At 40.8% G+C, this 14,753-nt stretch overlaps 2 protein-coding genes across 2 annotated transcripts; both read left to right on the top strand.

The window, feature by feature from the left end:
* Window positions 1-478: 478 nt before the first annotated feature.
* On the top strand, window positions 479-3,765 carry plaat1 (phospholipase A and acyltransferase 1). The gene is made up of 5 exons (XM_062394951.1): window positions 479-672; window positions 1,412-1,461; window positions 1,881-2,019; window positions 2,459-2,727; window positions 3,603-3,765. Exons 2-5 carry the CDS (start codon window positions 1,435-1,437, stop codon window positions 3,702-3,704), a joined length of 537 nt encoding a protein of 178 aa, XP_062250935.1. The 5' UTR covers window positions 479-672; window positions 1,412-1,434; the 3' UTR covers window positions 3,705-3,765.
* Window positions 3,766-4,121: 356 nt separating this feature from the next.
* On the top strand, window positions 4,122-14,002 carry ftsj3 (FtsJ RNA 2'-O-methyltransferase 3). Its single transcript, XM_062395827.1, has 21 exons — window positions 4,122-4,296; window positions 4,406-4,511; window positions 5,349-5,395; window positions 5,617-5,696; window positions 5,887-5,986; window positions 6,339-6,533; window positions 6,622-6,741; window positions 6,852-6,952; window positions 7,482-7,582; window positions 7,794-7,877; window positions 7,983-8,126; window positions 8,398-8,533; window positions 10,214-10,407; window positions 10,954-11,065; window positions 11,264-11,345; window positions 11,432-11,609; window positions 11,746-11,837; window positions 12,011-12,113; window positions 12,832-13,015; window positions 13,165-13,259; window positions 13,366-14,002. The coding sequence occupies exons 1-21, from the start codon at window positions 4,230-4,232 to the stop codon at window positions 13,613-13,615; spliced, it is 2,571 nt and encodes an 856-aa protein (XP_062251811.1). The 5' UTR covers window positions 4,122-4,229; the 3' UTR covers window positions 13,616-14,002.
* The last annotated feature ends 751 nt before the right edge of the window (window positions 14,003-14,753 follow it).

The following is a 14,753-nucleotide window of genomic DNA, read 5'->3' as shown; positions in this document are numbered from 1 at the left end:
TTTAAAGATAAGTAACTGAAGCTATTCAAATTTGTGTTTTACACTAACAAAGTCTGAAAAAAATACGGTACAGCAGATGATGATGCATTTCCTCATTTCCTAATGATGCTATACAATTCATGAATAAGGAATTCCGTAATCATATAAATAATATATTTCTGAACGTCCATCCAAAACTCACTGGTATACATACAGTGATAATCTACATGACATATTGGTCCAAGCAACTACAGCTTAGAGTGTAGGGGTCACTCAGTCTGTATTTCATTTTCTTTTCTCTTGGAAAAGGTCGAGCATTGGTCCAAACCATACTGCAGTAACTAACCATGCATTACCTATAGCCATGCTTACAATGCTCACATGAGCAGCCTGTGAATGGGACAATGGCCGAGAGGAAACACCTCTGTTTGTGTATACGTGTGTGTGTCTGTGTGTGTGAGAGAACTCAGCTTCTGTGGCAAATCAGTCAGAGCAGCGGACACTGAAACACCTCCGGCTCCAGCCTCCATTTGGCTTTGAGATATTTGAAAACTGCGCATCACCTCAGAAACTCGGAATTTAAATTTCTTTTTTTCTCGTTGGATTTTTCTCTTATGGTTTTTTTTAAAGACTGTGTGTGGATTTATGATGGAGAATTAAAATGGTGAGGAAGAAAAAGCTGCTAGTGTTTGGGTGAGTATTGCTCATTCATCGGAGCGTCAGAGATTATTTCAATTCTCAGCCTCTTTTAAAATCACAATGATGCTATAACGTGATTTTAAAGGTGTCTCTGATGCTTTCTTTTTATCTGTCATGTTGTATTTCTATGTTGTAGGTGCCTTTCTTTTTCAGCAGCACAGCCTCAGCGTGTTAAATTAGTGATGAGATGGATTTACTAACTGGTCCCCTGGGCAGATATAGATTTCATCTCATGTCATTTTCATCCCACCTGAACCCTCTTGCACTCAGGAAAACTTGAAATTTCAACAGTTTAAATTGTTATTTGGACTGATTTGGGGCAATACTTTTAAGACAATTGTGAACAAAAACCATGGAACTTACTTTTTAAATATAAATTTACAATTTCATTAGTGAGTTTTCCTCATGTGAAGTAACCTGGGCTCAAACTATGTTTCTGTCAGCTTCCCCATTGTGTTGATGCCATTGTGGCAGCATAGGTGACACAACAGCTCATGTGTGTATTGTCTGTGTGTGTATGTATGGGTGACCTTTACATTGTGAAAAATCCCGTCCAGCATTCTCTTTCTCTGGGAATTTAGTTATTTTGCCATAAACAGGGTACAAAAAATAAAACTTCAAACCAAATGTATGATTTCTCCATCCTCAGATTCACATGTACTGGTCTGCCAGGGGGTTAAAGCCAGTAGTTTGACACAGAACATCCTGTGACTTCTTTCTTTCCTTTTTTTAGAATTTGTGGAAGCATGATGTGGGATGGATAAACAACAACAAAACTATACTGTAAGTCCACTTTCTGAATTGTTTTATTGATGAATGAATGTCAATTTCTAACGATGCAGTATGAATGACCCGCGTGACCTTCAAAGAGGGACACGTATGAGTCAGTGGTCGTTTCAAAAACTATTCACAGTCATAGTTTCTCTAACTTATAACATTTCCTTTGATATTTGATGCTGCAGATATAGCAATAGTATTCATTATTTATTATTTTAAAAGTTTTCAAGGCCTCAATCAGATGTTTGATGAAAGAGTGTAACTTATAATAGCTCCTGTATTTACATTTTAATATCATTATTTTACAGCCAAATATCTTGTTTCTAATAGACGCACGCAGACCACTTTGCTCAGTTAAGCTTTCGTGAAAAGAATGAATCTGTGATATCAAATACAAAGCTGCGTCTCTGTGGCTTTCGTCGTAGATGGCTTCCAATGACCCTGACCTTCCTGACCTCTGTGGTGACCCCCAGCCTGGTGACCTCATTGAGATCTTTCGACCAGCCTATCAGCACTGGGCTCTCTACCTGGGCGACGGTTACATCATCAACCTGACTCCTGTTGGTTAGTGGCAACCTCTTATTCAGAATGAATTAAAAAGAATCATGCCACCTTCATCCAGCCATTGTGACAAATTTGACCAGTCAGAGTAAAGCTTGTTTAATAAAGTGTAGATTCCAACTCAAGATCATCACCAGAATCAATCAATGACACGACTAAATACCCATAAACATGGTTTCTTTCTTTCAACTGTCAAGGTGGTTTAGTTACACTTTAAGGTGAATTGTAAATGATAAGGTTGATTGCATTTCCCATTCAACAGCTACATTTTGGATTATGGTTACCCAGCTGAACTTGTTGCAGGCAGCAGGCCGAAAAAACGATTTGTCGTCTACTGAACTTTGACAACCTCTTTAATTAGGTCAACTTATAAATCATTTGCTCTTACAACTTGGAGAAAAAAGTGGGTTAAATCCACTAAGTCCCTTCTCTCCCTGTACAGATGACAGCCAGGCAGCCGCCATGTCCAGTGTGAAGTCCGTCTTCAGCAGGAAGGCAGTGGTGCGCATGCAGCTGCTGAAGGAGGTGGTGGGAACGGACACGTACCGGGTCAACAACAAGTACGACCACAACCACACACCCCTGCCCATCTCCGAGATCATCCAGCGAGCGCAAGTCCTCATTGGCCAGGAAGTGTCCTACGACCTGCTGGGGAGCAACTGCGAGCACTTTGTGACCCTCCTGCGTTACGGGGAGGGGGTGTCCGAGCAGGTCTCTCACTGTCTCTTTACTCTCTGTCTCATGTGTAATTAGGGTAAAATAACTTTTGCTCAGAAGGCCACATTGTCTTATGGATCCTCAATGTCACCAAGGTCATAGTTTCACTTGAAAAAACATTTTACAACAAGCAGGACATTTAAAACTGAATTTCTTTCTAAGTAAATAAAGTCACATTTATTTTTCGTGTGAATCTGTTTTTAAGACGTGAATTTTATCATTGGGCAGTGACTTTGGTTTCCTGAATGTGTAAGTAAATGTCAAATATCACCATTTGTCCAAAAACTGCAGTGAGATGCAAATGGGAACCTAAAAATAACATTAACTCAAAACACAAATGTGGTTCCTGTTTCCCAAACTACATTTGGTTCTGGTGACAGGAAGTGATGTATTAAAACGTAGTGGGACGATTCACCCAAAAACCCTCAGAAGTGTATTCGGCATTGAGATCTACTTACTGTAAATCATTTACACATGGTGCCGCAGAGGTTAAAGTTTTGCTCTGAATCGACATTAAAGGGTTGATCTACCCAAAAATCTATGTTCTGACCGTCAACCCTGTGTGACCAAACCATGGTTAACAACACTGACCAGTTTAACATTGAAATATCCATATAACCTCTTCAGTGGGCAACATATTGAACAGAAGTGCACTCTTTGTTCTTTGATAGATGCATGTGTTGGTTTCGTGAAATATTCGCTTCCTCTTCTTTAGGCCACAGACATATTTTATATATGTACATGTGTTTAGGAATTGATTCTATTCTGAATTACGTTGTACCATTAAGATTGATTTTTTCTGATCCCTGCTATCCCTTTGATGTAATACTAAATAACTCCCAAAACTCTGCTCCGCTTTGTCTCTGCAGGCTACCCGGGCCATTGGGGCCATCAGTTTGGTGACGGCAGCAGCCAGTGCCTTCTCTGTCCTGGGACTGATCAACACACGATCCAGAAACAGACCCTTCTGACAGAGGTGTCCTCCACTGAAGGGTCTTGTCCCCCAACATTCATGCGGCTGTGAAAAATTGAAATAAAGCATTATTATTCATTCAAAACAGTGTGTTAGTTGTCAAGTGATTTCTTGGGTTAATTAAGCAATCAATCGTTTTTGACAAAAAGTCAACCTTGTTGCCAAATGTGGCATATTTACAGGACATAGACGGAGAGAGAAGGAAATAGCATTTTGGACTTGTTTCTGAAACTGTGAAATTGACCTGCAGTAAATGAGCCTCAGCGAATCATGACCCTTTGTGGGAACGATAAAAGATCATCTTATTTTATCTTAATTTAAATGCAGTTGGACTTGCAGGCAGCAGGTGGCAGCCACGTCCTGTGAACAACAGGAACAACTGAGACGAAGAAGAAAAGGGTTCCGGTGGCTCGGTGTGAACTTCCGCACCGAGGCAGGAACACGTGTTTTGTTTTCGTGCTGCTGCAGTGAGTCCTGACAACGTGTGAGATTCTGTGTTAGCGCTGATCGTAAAACAACAACCATGGGGAAGAAGCTGAAAGTCGGAAAGACGCGAAAAGATAAATTCTACCACTTGGCCAAAGAAACAGGTACAGTGTCACTCTCAGGAAACACAACTCACGCCTTCAGCTTGATGTTAGCTTTAGCACACTTGCTAGTTAAGTCGAATAACCCGGTGTTGTGTTTTTTTTCCTTCAGGGTATCGTTCCCGTTCCTCCTTCAAACTCATCCAGCTCAACCGTAAGTTTCAGTTTCTGCAGAAAGCCCGAGCCCTGGTGGACCTGTGCGCTGCTCCGGGAGGATGGTGAGCGACATCTCTGACATGAGTGCATCCTCACTGGGAACCATGCATGTGTGTTCAAGTCAAACATGTGGGAACAAGTCCATCAGCCCTACTCTCAGATTTCACTCTTTAACCAGATGTAGTTACAGATGATATGTGTGACACGCAGGAACACATCTGGTGTGATGCTGACATGATGTCAAAACAGATCTGTTCTCAGATTTTAATCTAAACCCTGAATATAAAGTCAATGCACTCTCAGTTGGCAGATTGTTAGGTACACAATGGGGAAATGGGTTGTAATAAGTAAACATAGGGAAATATAAAAATAGGGATATTTACAATGTAAATAGGATACATGCAATGTAATTAAAAAAAGAGCGGAACATAAAGTGGACCTTTCACTATAGTGGTTTTTGAAAAAGATTTAGTGGCACAGGATGATCACACGAGCAAGTAGAAAAACCCTATGTACATAAATATAAGGACATATTGTGAATGGCAAAAAGCTATGTTCCATTAAAAGTATTGCAAATAGTATGAGTAGAAATTAGATTACACCTGAGTTAATTGAGCAGTTAATTCAGATTTTTGGAACCATGCCTTCATGATGTTATTTATCTCACTGTACAATGCAACACGGATCAGAAGCTCCACTGACCACAGTAAACATGTCACATGGTTAAATCAACACATCTGAACTTAATGACCTTCATGAATGCAGGATTTATTGCAGTTTCTGCCAGATGTATCTAATTAACTGCCAAGTGCTTTTGTAAGCTTTGCCTAGAGAAACAAAAGAGAGATGTATGTTGTGAACGTGACTAAAGACACTGATGATTATCTTTCTTCCTGTAGGTTGCAGGTAGCATCAAACTTTATGCCTGTGTCAAGTCTCATTATTGGTGAGTCTCATATTGTCTTTAAGGTCACATTTGCTTCCATCTTCCTTTTTAAAGTGTCAGAAAGTAACGTAGTTTAATTTGGAAATAGTTGACAATTTACACTCTATTGATTAATTAGTTAACTAAAAAATTGTTTTAGCTGGAGTCTGATTTATTTGTTCAGAAAAACTCTGTGATGAAGATGATGCAAGTGAATGTTTTAAAATGTCTCCTCCTGTCAGGTGTTGACCTGGTGCCCATCAAGCCCATTCCTAATGTGGTGATGCTGCAAGAGGACATCACAACAGAGAAATGCAGACAGGTGAGTTGGTCAAATTTAAACAGTGATCAGTTTAATGTGAGAAATAAAAAGGTTCTTCACACCACACTACTCCTGAATGCAATGTACATGTACTGTTTTTCAAAAGATTAGACTTCTTTAAAATCACATGCTATATTCTAGTTCTTAAAATAGATTTTTTTAAGTGAGATAGCATGTTTCTTTTATGCAGGCTATAAAAAAGCAGCTGCAGACTTGGAAGGTGGATGTGGTGTTAAACGATGGAGCCCCGAATGTGGGAGCCAACTGGTCACATGACGCCTTCACTCAAGGTACGTACAGCCAAAGATTCAGGACATCAGACTGAAACAACGAAAAACTAACGAACTCAAACACATACTATTGACGTCAGTGTTTATTATTATTATTTATGTCACTTAAAGTCACAAAAGTCCAGGAAATAACGAATTGTAGTAAAACATTCAATCATTTATCAACATTAATTATTATTAGTTATTCTCAGACATGATCACAGACACAGGTCTCATCTAAAGCAGGGACACTGGGACAGTGTCATGTGACCAAGTTTTCTATCTAGGAGTATTTTATAAAAATCTCAATCAGTTGTCATAATCCAAGGTATTTGAACCTAACACGTCTACATGTTCTTCTCTTCATCTCCAGCTCACCTGACGCTCATGGCTCTGAAACTGGCTTGTGACTATCTGGTCAAAGGTGGCACTTTTGTCACAAAGGTCTTCCGCTCCAAGGATTACCAGCCGCTCCTCTGGATCTTCCAGCAGTTCTTCAAGAAGGTGCAGGCCACCAAGCCGCAGGCATCCAGGAATGAGTCCGCTGAGATCTTTGTCGTCTGTCAGGGTAAGGGACAGTTTATGATGACTGGATTTTAACATACCCCCTAAAGGGAGAGCCTATGTGTTAAAAAAACTGTTTGTCCCCCTTCCAGGTTACCTTGCCCCGGATAAAATCGACAGCAAGTTCTTTGATGCCAAATATGCGTTTAAGGAAGTGGAGGTGCTGGCCAAAACTGTGAAGGACCTGATGCCTGTCAAGAAGCCAAAGGCAAGTTCACTAGAGGGATGAAGGAGAATTAGATGAGCACCTGTGAACCGCCTAGTTTTGGTTCATTAATTGTCTCCACTACTGACGAAGCAGTTCTTCTTCTATTCCAGGCAGAGGGATACACAGACGGAGATCTGACGCTTTACCACAGTTTCACAGTGACCTCTTTTCTCAGAGCGGAGAACCCTATTGACTTCCTGAGCAAAGCCAGTGAGGTGAGATATCTGCACGTTAGGGATTCGCTGTTCGGCTCCAGGAATTATCGTCTCCAATTTGAGGGACCTGCACACACATGAACATTCCACACCACCTCTCCTGGTGATAATATGGTAACATTACACTTTAGAAGGCTGATTTTAATTTAATTCACATTTGTTCAACTAGTAGCCACTTTGGAATTTGGAAGGTGATGAATGTAAGTTGTGGCCACGAGATATGAATCTGTTCTTTACAAACGAGACCTGTTCAACTGAACTGAAGAAGTCTTTTGGTTTCACTTAATCACATGATGATGCCTCTATAATGAGCTTTAGTTGGACATTCGCATAATCCCAAGTGTCTCTGCTCTCATAGGGTTTGAGTAATTTGAGGGAAACAAGATGTGGTTAAATATCAGGGAAACATCAGCTAAGTCTAACTTGAGTTGAGAATAATTTGTCAATCTATGCATTGAAGAGAAAAAAAAAATCAGTCTTTTTAAAAACTCTCCCATCTTGCCGCCCTAACTCTGTCCTCTTCTTTCAGATCAGCTTCGATAACGAAGACCTGGAGTCTCACTCAGCCACCAGCATTGAGATAAAGGAGTGTTGTAGTGACATCAAAGTCTTGGGCCGTAAAGAGCTCCGGTAAGCCCCGATCTGTCCCCACTCAGGTGTTTGTTTTTAGAAAACAACAGTTTGTTACACATCAAAAACTTGACGTGCAGTAGGAAGAAATCACAGATTAAAACACCCTTTAGCATTTGTTCAATGCTTTAACTTTATTATTATTATTATTATTATGGAAATAATGCAGATAAAAATTATTGACTCAGTTATTTCTCTGTGTATTCTGCAGCCTGCTGCTGAGCTGGAGGACCAAGCTGCGGAAATTCCTTTCCAAGAAACTGAAGGCTGCCAAAGAGCAAGACCCAGAGCTCAAGTAAACAAGTCTTTATAGCATCTTCCCACATATCTACAAAAAATTGTTCTGTCCTTGCAAGGATTTGTCTCAGCTGATCAAACATCCTCTCTGCTTTGTTTTCAGCTTAAGCTCTGATGAAGAGAAGTGTAAGTCCGACGACGAGCCCGAACCGAAGAAAGAGGTGGAGGACGACGAGGAAAAGGAGGAGGAGGAATTGGAGAAGAAACTGGCAGAGCTGAAAGCGGAGGAAGTGTCTGACCTCAGACGGTATGACAAACGCTTTTTTTAGTCGTTCCTGAACTCTCATCTTGTGGAAAAGTTTAATCAATCGATAAATCATTGTGTATCTAACACCAGAGATTTGTCTGGATTGTCATTTTGAAAAGTGTCTAAACAACAGAACCCTCAAACCGAGAGTAATATTATTGCAGCTAGATTTAGTGAAAATGTCTGAAATCCTCCATTTCTCTCTGATTTGATATTTATCAAGAAAACAGATTTGTATAACTGTCTCATCTTATCCTATCTGCTCCATCAGGAAGAAGAAGAAACTGCTGAAAGAGCGGAGGAAGGTGAGGGAGAGGGTGGAGCTGAAGATGGACCTGCCGGGCGTCTCCATCGCAGACACCGACGACACATGCCTGTTCTCTCTCGCAACCGTCAAGAAGCAAAAGGTAACAAATTTACCATGTTAACTGATGTAGACTTTAATCCATCAGGTTTTGTGAAGGTGCCGCATGGATTTTTCCTATCATGAGGCAGGATTTGTGGTCTGTGCTAACATCAGTTTTAACTGTGGGGTTTAACCTGTATAAATCCCCATGGTAACTTACGCTGATCACCTAACTTGCTTTGCTGTGACAGAAATGAGACCCGCTTGTGCTGTAATGATGGAGCATCACTTATTTTTCAAAGTTCATATTCATACAATAAAGACCTGTTTGAATTCAGACTATACAGAAAGGAGGCGCATCAGACTCTGAGGTAGTTTGCCTTGTGAACCAGCAGAGGGCGCTCACTGTCACTATTTAATACGTTTTGAATATATTGAATGAATTAATGTGTCACATCAAAATAGTTTGAACAGCATTTTGCAGCGGTTGCTTTAGGCCTGAAACCCGTGTTAACGTATTTCTATTTGTCTGATATAATAGTTTGCTCTTTGCTTTTAGAATATGCTGCTATGACAATGCAGGCTTAATGTAGCCAGATAACTAAGAGATACTCCTCTGTATGTTGACCTTTCTTTGTAGAACAGGCCTCAGGTGGCCCAGGGATTATTTTCTCTGTTTGGAGACCTTCATTTTGAATATTTCAGTCACTGTAACTTAAGGCCAATGTATGCTTCTCCGAGTCCGTTACGGACGGACAGTCGGACACTTTTTGATTCATAGTTCTCGGTTGCTGAAAACAATTGGGCGCCAGAACAGTAGGTGGCGCAACGGAAGACGAGCTTAGCGAAGCCTACCTCATGAGTTCTCAGAAGAAGTCCACGTTCATTATTTACCTGCTCCCGGCTTTTCACACACACAGTCTACGATGGCTGCTCAATAAAATAAAGTGACACCCAGCGAGTCATAATGCTGATGTTATCGTGTCTTAGCACAGCGGTACCCCGGGCTTGTTTCCAAACTGCGTTGCTAATTCAACAGCTTGAAGCTACACGGAGGCAGCTAGCTTCCCCCCCAGCTTCCACACACAGTCAGCAGGGACTCCCGATACTAACTACTACCAAGTATTTGCTTCTAACCTGTCGGTTTTCTCGTGATAGCGTGGAATTAAAGTCGTGACAGCATGTTTTTTCTCAGTTACCACCGCAGTTAGCATGTTGGCTAGGACGCTGTTATGAAAGTTCGTTATAACCATATGTGACCGTACACACATGCCGTCAGGGCTCTAACCAGCCACCGTCAGCCAGACAACTCCGCTGGCTCAACACACTTGTCACATTAATCATAGAATTGTAGTTGTGTTTGGGTTTATGGTGATATACGAAATGAAACAGGAAGTTTGTGGTCCGGAAATGATGTCGTTCAGAAATACCGTTGTTAGCAGACCAATCACAGCCAATGGCTATCCGTAGGCTCTCCGCCATGCCGACGTATAGTTTGAAAAATCTGAGCTGCACGAAGAGCTCTCCGTGGAGCCCGGAGAAGGCCTTCCACGGTAAAGTAGGCAGTCCTATCTGTCCGTGTTCATCAAAACAGAGAAGCATAAATTGGCCTTTAATCGACTTTTTGATATATTGTTTTGAAGACCTTCATACCCCCACTAAACTTGACTTGCTCCAGTTTTCTCTGTGAAGCAGCAGAACTCTTCCCTGGTACCAACTTATTTTAACTTCTCTCCATCAGGTGTTGACTGATATGTCAAAGGGGGACATGCAGCTGGCGGATAATCTACCGGATGAAGATGATGACATGTACCTGTCTGAGGATGAGGAAGACGATGCGGATCAAATGTCCCTGGCCTCTGATTTAGATGACGATGACATGGAGGAGGTGGAGCAGCGACAGAAAGAGCTGGAGACGAAGGCCCCTAAGAAGAAGTAAGTAGCTGTTCAGACCAGGAAGTTTCCAACTGCTTAAAAACACGAGCTGCTGCTGTGGTTTGGATTTGCCATCTCAGACACATGGGAGTGCAACTCAAACTGAAAGTTAGTCCCAGTCCATTAAGTCAACGCCTCTGTCGATAGTTTTAGTAATAGCACGGCAACACTGGCCTCAGTGTGAAGCTTCAGTCTGAGAACCTAAAATATGTATTTTTGGAAATATAATCATTTGTGTAGAAAAGTATCCTCAATATTAAAATGCAATATAAAGTCTGTTATATCTAAATATATTCACTCTATAGCCTTCAACTTGTAAATGACCATAACCCCCTTAGAAGTACATGTTATTGATATAAATTACCTGATTCCCAGATTTGTTTGTTTGTTTTCATCTGTAAACTTTATTAAATCAGCAAACGTTAAAGCAAAAAGGGAATATTTGGCCCATGTTGCCACAATGTTCTGAAGAATCTTAATTTCACATAGTTCATACCCTCAATAATTCCTGAATTTAGTTTTTGATTTGTGTATTTGTTTTTGCAGAGTACAGTTTGCTGAGGAAGAGGAGGATGAAGGGAAGGACAGCGGTCTGCTAGTGGAGCTGGAGGGAAAGGATGAGAAGAAAGAGCGAGAGACCAGCCTGTGGTTCAGCAAGGTTTGTTTCCCATAATGCAACACAACATGCACAGCCCTGGTGTCAGGGGGATGTTGAGAGGTCTGCAGATTGATGTTATATTGCGACTGGTCCTCTGCTTCTTCTTGCATATTGTTACTGATCCTTCTCATGGTTGAGACCTGCACAAGAGGCGATTTCTGTGTGATGTCTGACCTTTGACACCCTCTTTCTCTGCAGGGCATCTTCTCTGAGATTGATCTGGAAGGAGACGCAAAGAGTGAGCTCCAACACACTGAGCTTCTCCAGAACCAACAGACAGGTAACTGACACAAGAATGATGAATATTAGTTCTCTTACATCTAGGAATGTCTCTAGGAAAATTATTAAAAGTTGGGACCTTTTCAGTAAAAAGCCAAAAGAGGAAAGCTCAGGAGGAGGAGGCAGAGGAGGAGGAAGAGGAGGCAGAAGAGGTGGTGTCAGCTGCTGCTGCTCCTGCTGCTCCTAAGCCAGAGGAGGAAAAGGCGGGACCTTTGAAGGAAGCTGAGAAGGAGAGCGACTCAGACGACAGCAGCGATGATGAGAAGTATGACCTCATGTCCTGTCCAATCTGTTTTTTGTGAATGATATTATTCGATGAGAACTTGAATAGAATGAAGAAGCTTAAATTCTATGTTGTCACAAATAACCAATGTACAAACAATTTACCTGCTTTTTCCCAGGGAGATTACCAAGATGAAGCAGGCAAAGGGGGCTGCTGGGAAGTCAGGAGAGACCGATGACGACCTCAAGGTTGTTCCTGTAGAGAGCACCAGTAAGTTAATTCCTACTTGTATAGGGTATATTTCCGATGAAATGTTCTGGAGAAACTAAACTAACTAACTAAGTTAAAACTAGACATGTCAGCATAAGAAGCTTTTTAACCAAATGAATACATTTCAGTGAGAGTTTAACTTCATGGATGTGTGAATGTTTTGTGCCCCTCAGGTAAGAAAGCCAGGATCCTGAATGCTGAAGGCCTGGCCCTCGGCTGTAAGATCGCTACGTCGAAGAAAACCGCCAGAGACCTGATGGACGGCTCCTTTCATAGGTGGGTGGTGCTTCATGGTGTGCGTAGCTTCTGTCCGAGTCAAACTGTCACAAAGCAGATTTCTGTATTTTTAACGGTGTCAATGAACCCACAATAAGACTGTGGTCAGCAATCAATTAATTCTCTAAACCCTTTTTATTGTATTATGCTGTATCATCTGTCTCTATTGCTGATAAACATGTATATAAATTATAGATATGACTCAAGTTTGCTGTGGGTGACATTTTCCTTCATTATGGTGAAAATGGGACTTGTAGTTAATTATGAGTCAATCCTGCATAAACATCCTGCTCCGGTAAATACTCACCAGTGTACAAAATGTGTGAAAATACAAGGATCATGTTTGATTGTGAGCCAGTTTTAGAGGTCTCAATGTTCAATGTAAAGAATTTGACCTTGGGATGAAAGATAATGTGATTTTCCTAATAACGGTATATCTGTGACCAAGTGCTGCATGTATAACATACATCATTTTTGTAAGATATTCTTGTGGTTTTGCTTGGTTCATATTTAGAACTTACCACACAGTCAGTTTCTACAAAATCCTCTTTACACTGATCAATATCTATTGCAGATGTTGTCGTCACACAGCTTGTTTTGTGAACCCACCTGAGTCAGTGAAAATACTGGATTGAGTTATTGTGTTCTAAGCAGTAAAATAAACCAATCAATACCAAAATAGTATTGATTTCACTTATACACCTGTCTGCTTCTCCAGGTATGCTAGTTCTGACGAGCCCTGGGAAGTACCCGAGTGGTTTCTGGACGATGAGCGTAAACACCGGAAGAAGCCAATACCCGTCACTAGAGAGATGGTGGACGAATTCAAACAGAAATGGAAGGAGATCGATGCCCGGCCCATCAAACGAGTGGCTGAAGCCAAGGCCAGGAAGAAGAGGAGGGTAAGTTGAGGATGAAACCCCAATGATGTGATTTAAAGGTTAAAGATTATTTAAGTCTTTATAGCAGCTAGATCTCTATTAAGATGCACAAAAACACTCAAAGTATTTCTGTGGATCTTAACGTGTTAGTTTCTCTGTGACTATTCCAGATGCTGAAAAAGATGGAGACGGCAAAGAAGAAGGCAGAGGCAGTTGTCAACACAGTGGACATCACTGAGAGGGAGAAGATGGCTCAGCTAAAGAGGTATGATGTTACAGCTGTACACCAAGTCAATTTTAACTGCTTTTAAACTGTTAATTTTAGGAATAATAAAATCTCAATTCTATTGTTTTTTTTCGCATACTATCAGTATCTACAAGAAAGCAGGCATCGGGAAGGAAAAGAGAGACGTCACATATGTCGTGACCAAAAAGGGAGCCGGCAAGAAGGTGAGCCGGCCCCCTGGCGTCAAGGGAGTCTTCAAAGTAGTAGACGGTCGAATGAAGAAAGACCTGCGGGCGACGCAGAGGAAAGACAAACGCGATAAAAAGGGCAAAGGAAAAGGGGCAAAACCCAAAGGAAGAATACCAAAAGGTGGCAGAAAGAAGGGTGCAAAATAAATTACATCATCCTTGCAGAACTGCCTTTCTATCTAAATAATAGATATCCCCTGGGTTTGTGTTGCTGGTGAGCATTTCTGGAGCTTTGTGTCCCACAGTTCACTCCTGTATCATGAATAGAGGCCAAATGAACTTTGGCATTTGACGTGATTGCCTTCTTTTCAGGAAATCTTTGTTGAGATTCCTTTAAAAACCCTGCACACTTGATCTATGATGCGAAGTTGTCCCAGTGCTGATGGTTTTAAGTGATGTCTTTCTGAAGATGTAAATTATTCGTCCTCAGCTCCTCAAAAAGAGCTGAACTGAAGTTTAACTCTACAATAAAATGCGTTCATTTAATTATGTAAATATAACAGTAATCTTTGCAATAAATGTTATTTCAGTATCTTTCATGTGTCATTTGATTATTTTGCCTTTCACCGGTGTAATAAAACTGCTAGTGCAAATACACAAGTTGTATTGGTGACTTGATATTAGATGAAGAAAATAGAATCAGGAATGTGAGACAGTATACAGTCTGTGATTAATACCTCAATCCCAATGCAGCAGATTTTTGTTTACAGGAAAATAAATGTTTGATTAAAAAATAATTAAATGTCGGTAAGTTTAAATTTTCCACCTAGTAAATAGTTTCTCATTCAATACAATGAAACTGGACAATAAGGAGCAGGACAGCTTTTCGGCAATGTTTAAAAAATTTGTGAATATAAAAAGGCATACAGTTTTAAAAACCACTAAATTGCTGAAGCTGTAATTTTAAATGAAAAACCTGGTAAATATCCCAAAAACGGGATCAGAAACTTGTCCACTTGTCATTCAGGCAAAAATTCTAACAAAATATATCTCTGGCGCAAACCATGCAGACATCATTAGAAATGAGGACGACGACGTCTCAGACGCTGATGATTCGATGCTCATTAAGTCGTCTTTTCTTCAAGAGCAGTTCCACTGGGACATGACAGTTGTTGAACAACGCTTATATCCTGTTGCCATTAGGTTGCGCCATTAGTATTATTACATACAGATTAATAGATCTGTTCAAGTAGGGGCTTTGTTATTGTGTTTTTATGTCCTATGTTCATTGTATGCACCAATTACCAGAGCAAATTCCTTGTAGGTGTAAACCTACTTGGCAATA

This window comes from Platichthys flesus, chromosome 9 (assembly GCF_949316205.1).
Source record: "Platichthys flesus chromosome 9, fPlaFle2.1, whole genome shotgun sequence".
NCBI classification, from domain to species: Eukaryota; Metazoa; Chordata; class Actinopteri; order Pleuronectiformes; family Pleuronectidae; genus Platichthys; species Platichthys flesus.
The sequence above is the reverse complement of the archived record's forward strand: the minus strand, read 5'-3'. Positions and strand labels throughout refer to the sequence as shown.

Excerpts from the sequence above, each read along its gene's own strand:
- plaat1 (XM_062394951.1), top strand. The coding sequence starts at position 1,435 with ATGGATAAACAACAACAAAACTATACT. Across the intron at positions 2,020-2,458 it reads CATCAACCTGACTCCTGTTG|ATGACAGCCAGGCAGCCGCC; the intron begins GTTAGTGGCAAC and ends CTCCCTGTACAG. Across the intron at positions 2,728-3,602 it reads GGGAGGGGGTGTCCGAGCAG|GCTACCCGGGCCATTGGGGC; the intron begins GTCTCTCACTGT and ends TTGTCTCTGCAG.
- ftsj3 (XM_062395827.1), top strand. The coding sequence starts at position 4,230 with ATGGGGAAGAAGCTGAAAGTCGGAAAGACGCGAAAAGATAAATTCTAC. Across the intron at positions 4,512-5,348 it reads TGCGCTGCTCCGGGAGGATG|GTTGCAGGTAGCATCAAACT; the intron begins GTGAGCGACATC and ends TTCTTCCTGTAG. Across the intron at positions 5,697-5,886 it reads CAACAGAGAAATGCAGACAG|GCTATAAAAAAGCAGCTGCA; the intron begins GTGAGTTGGTCA and ends TCTTTTATGCAG.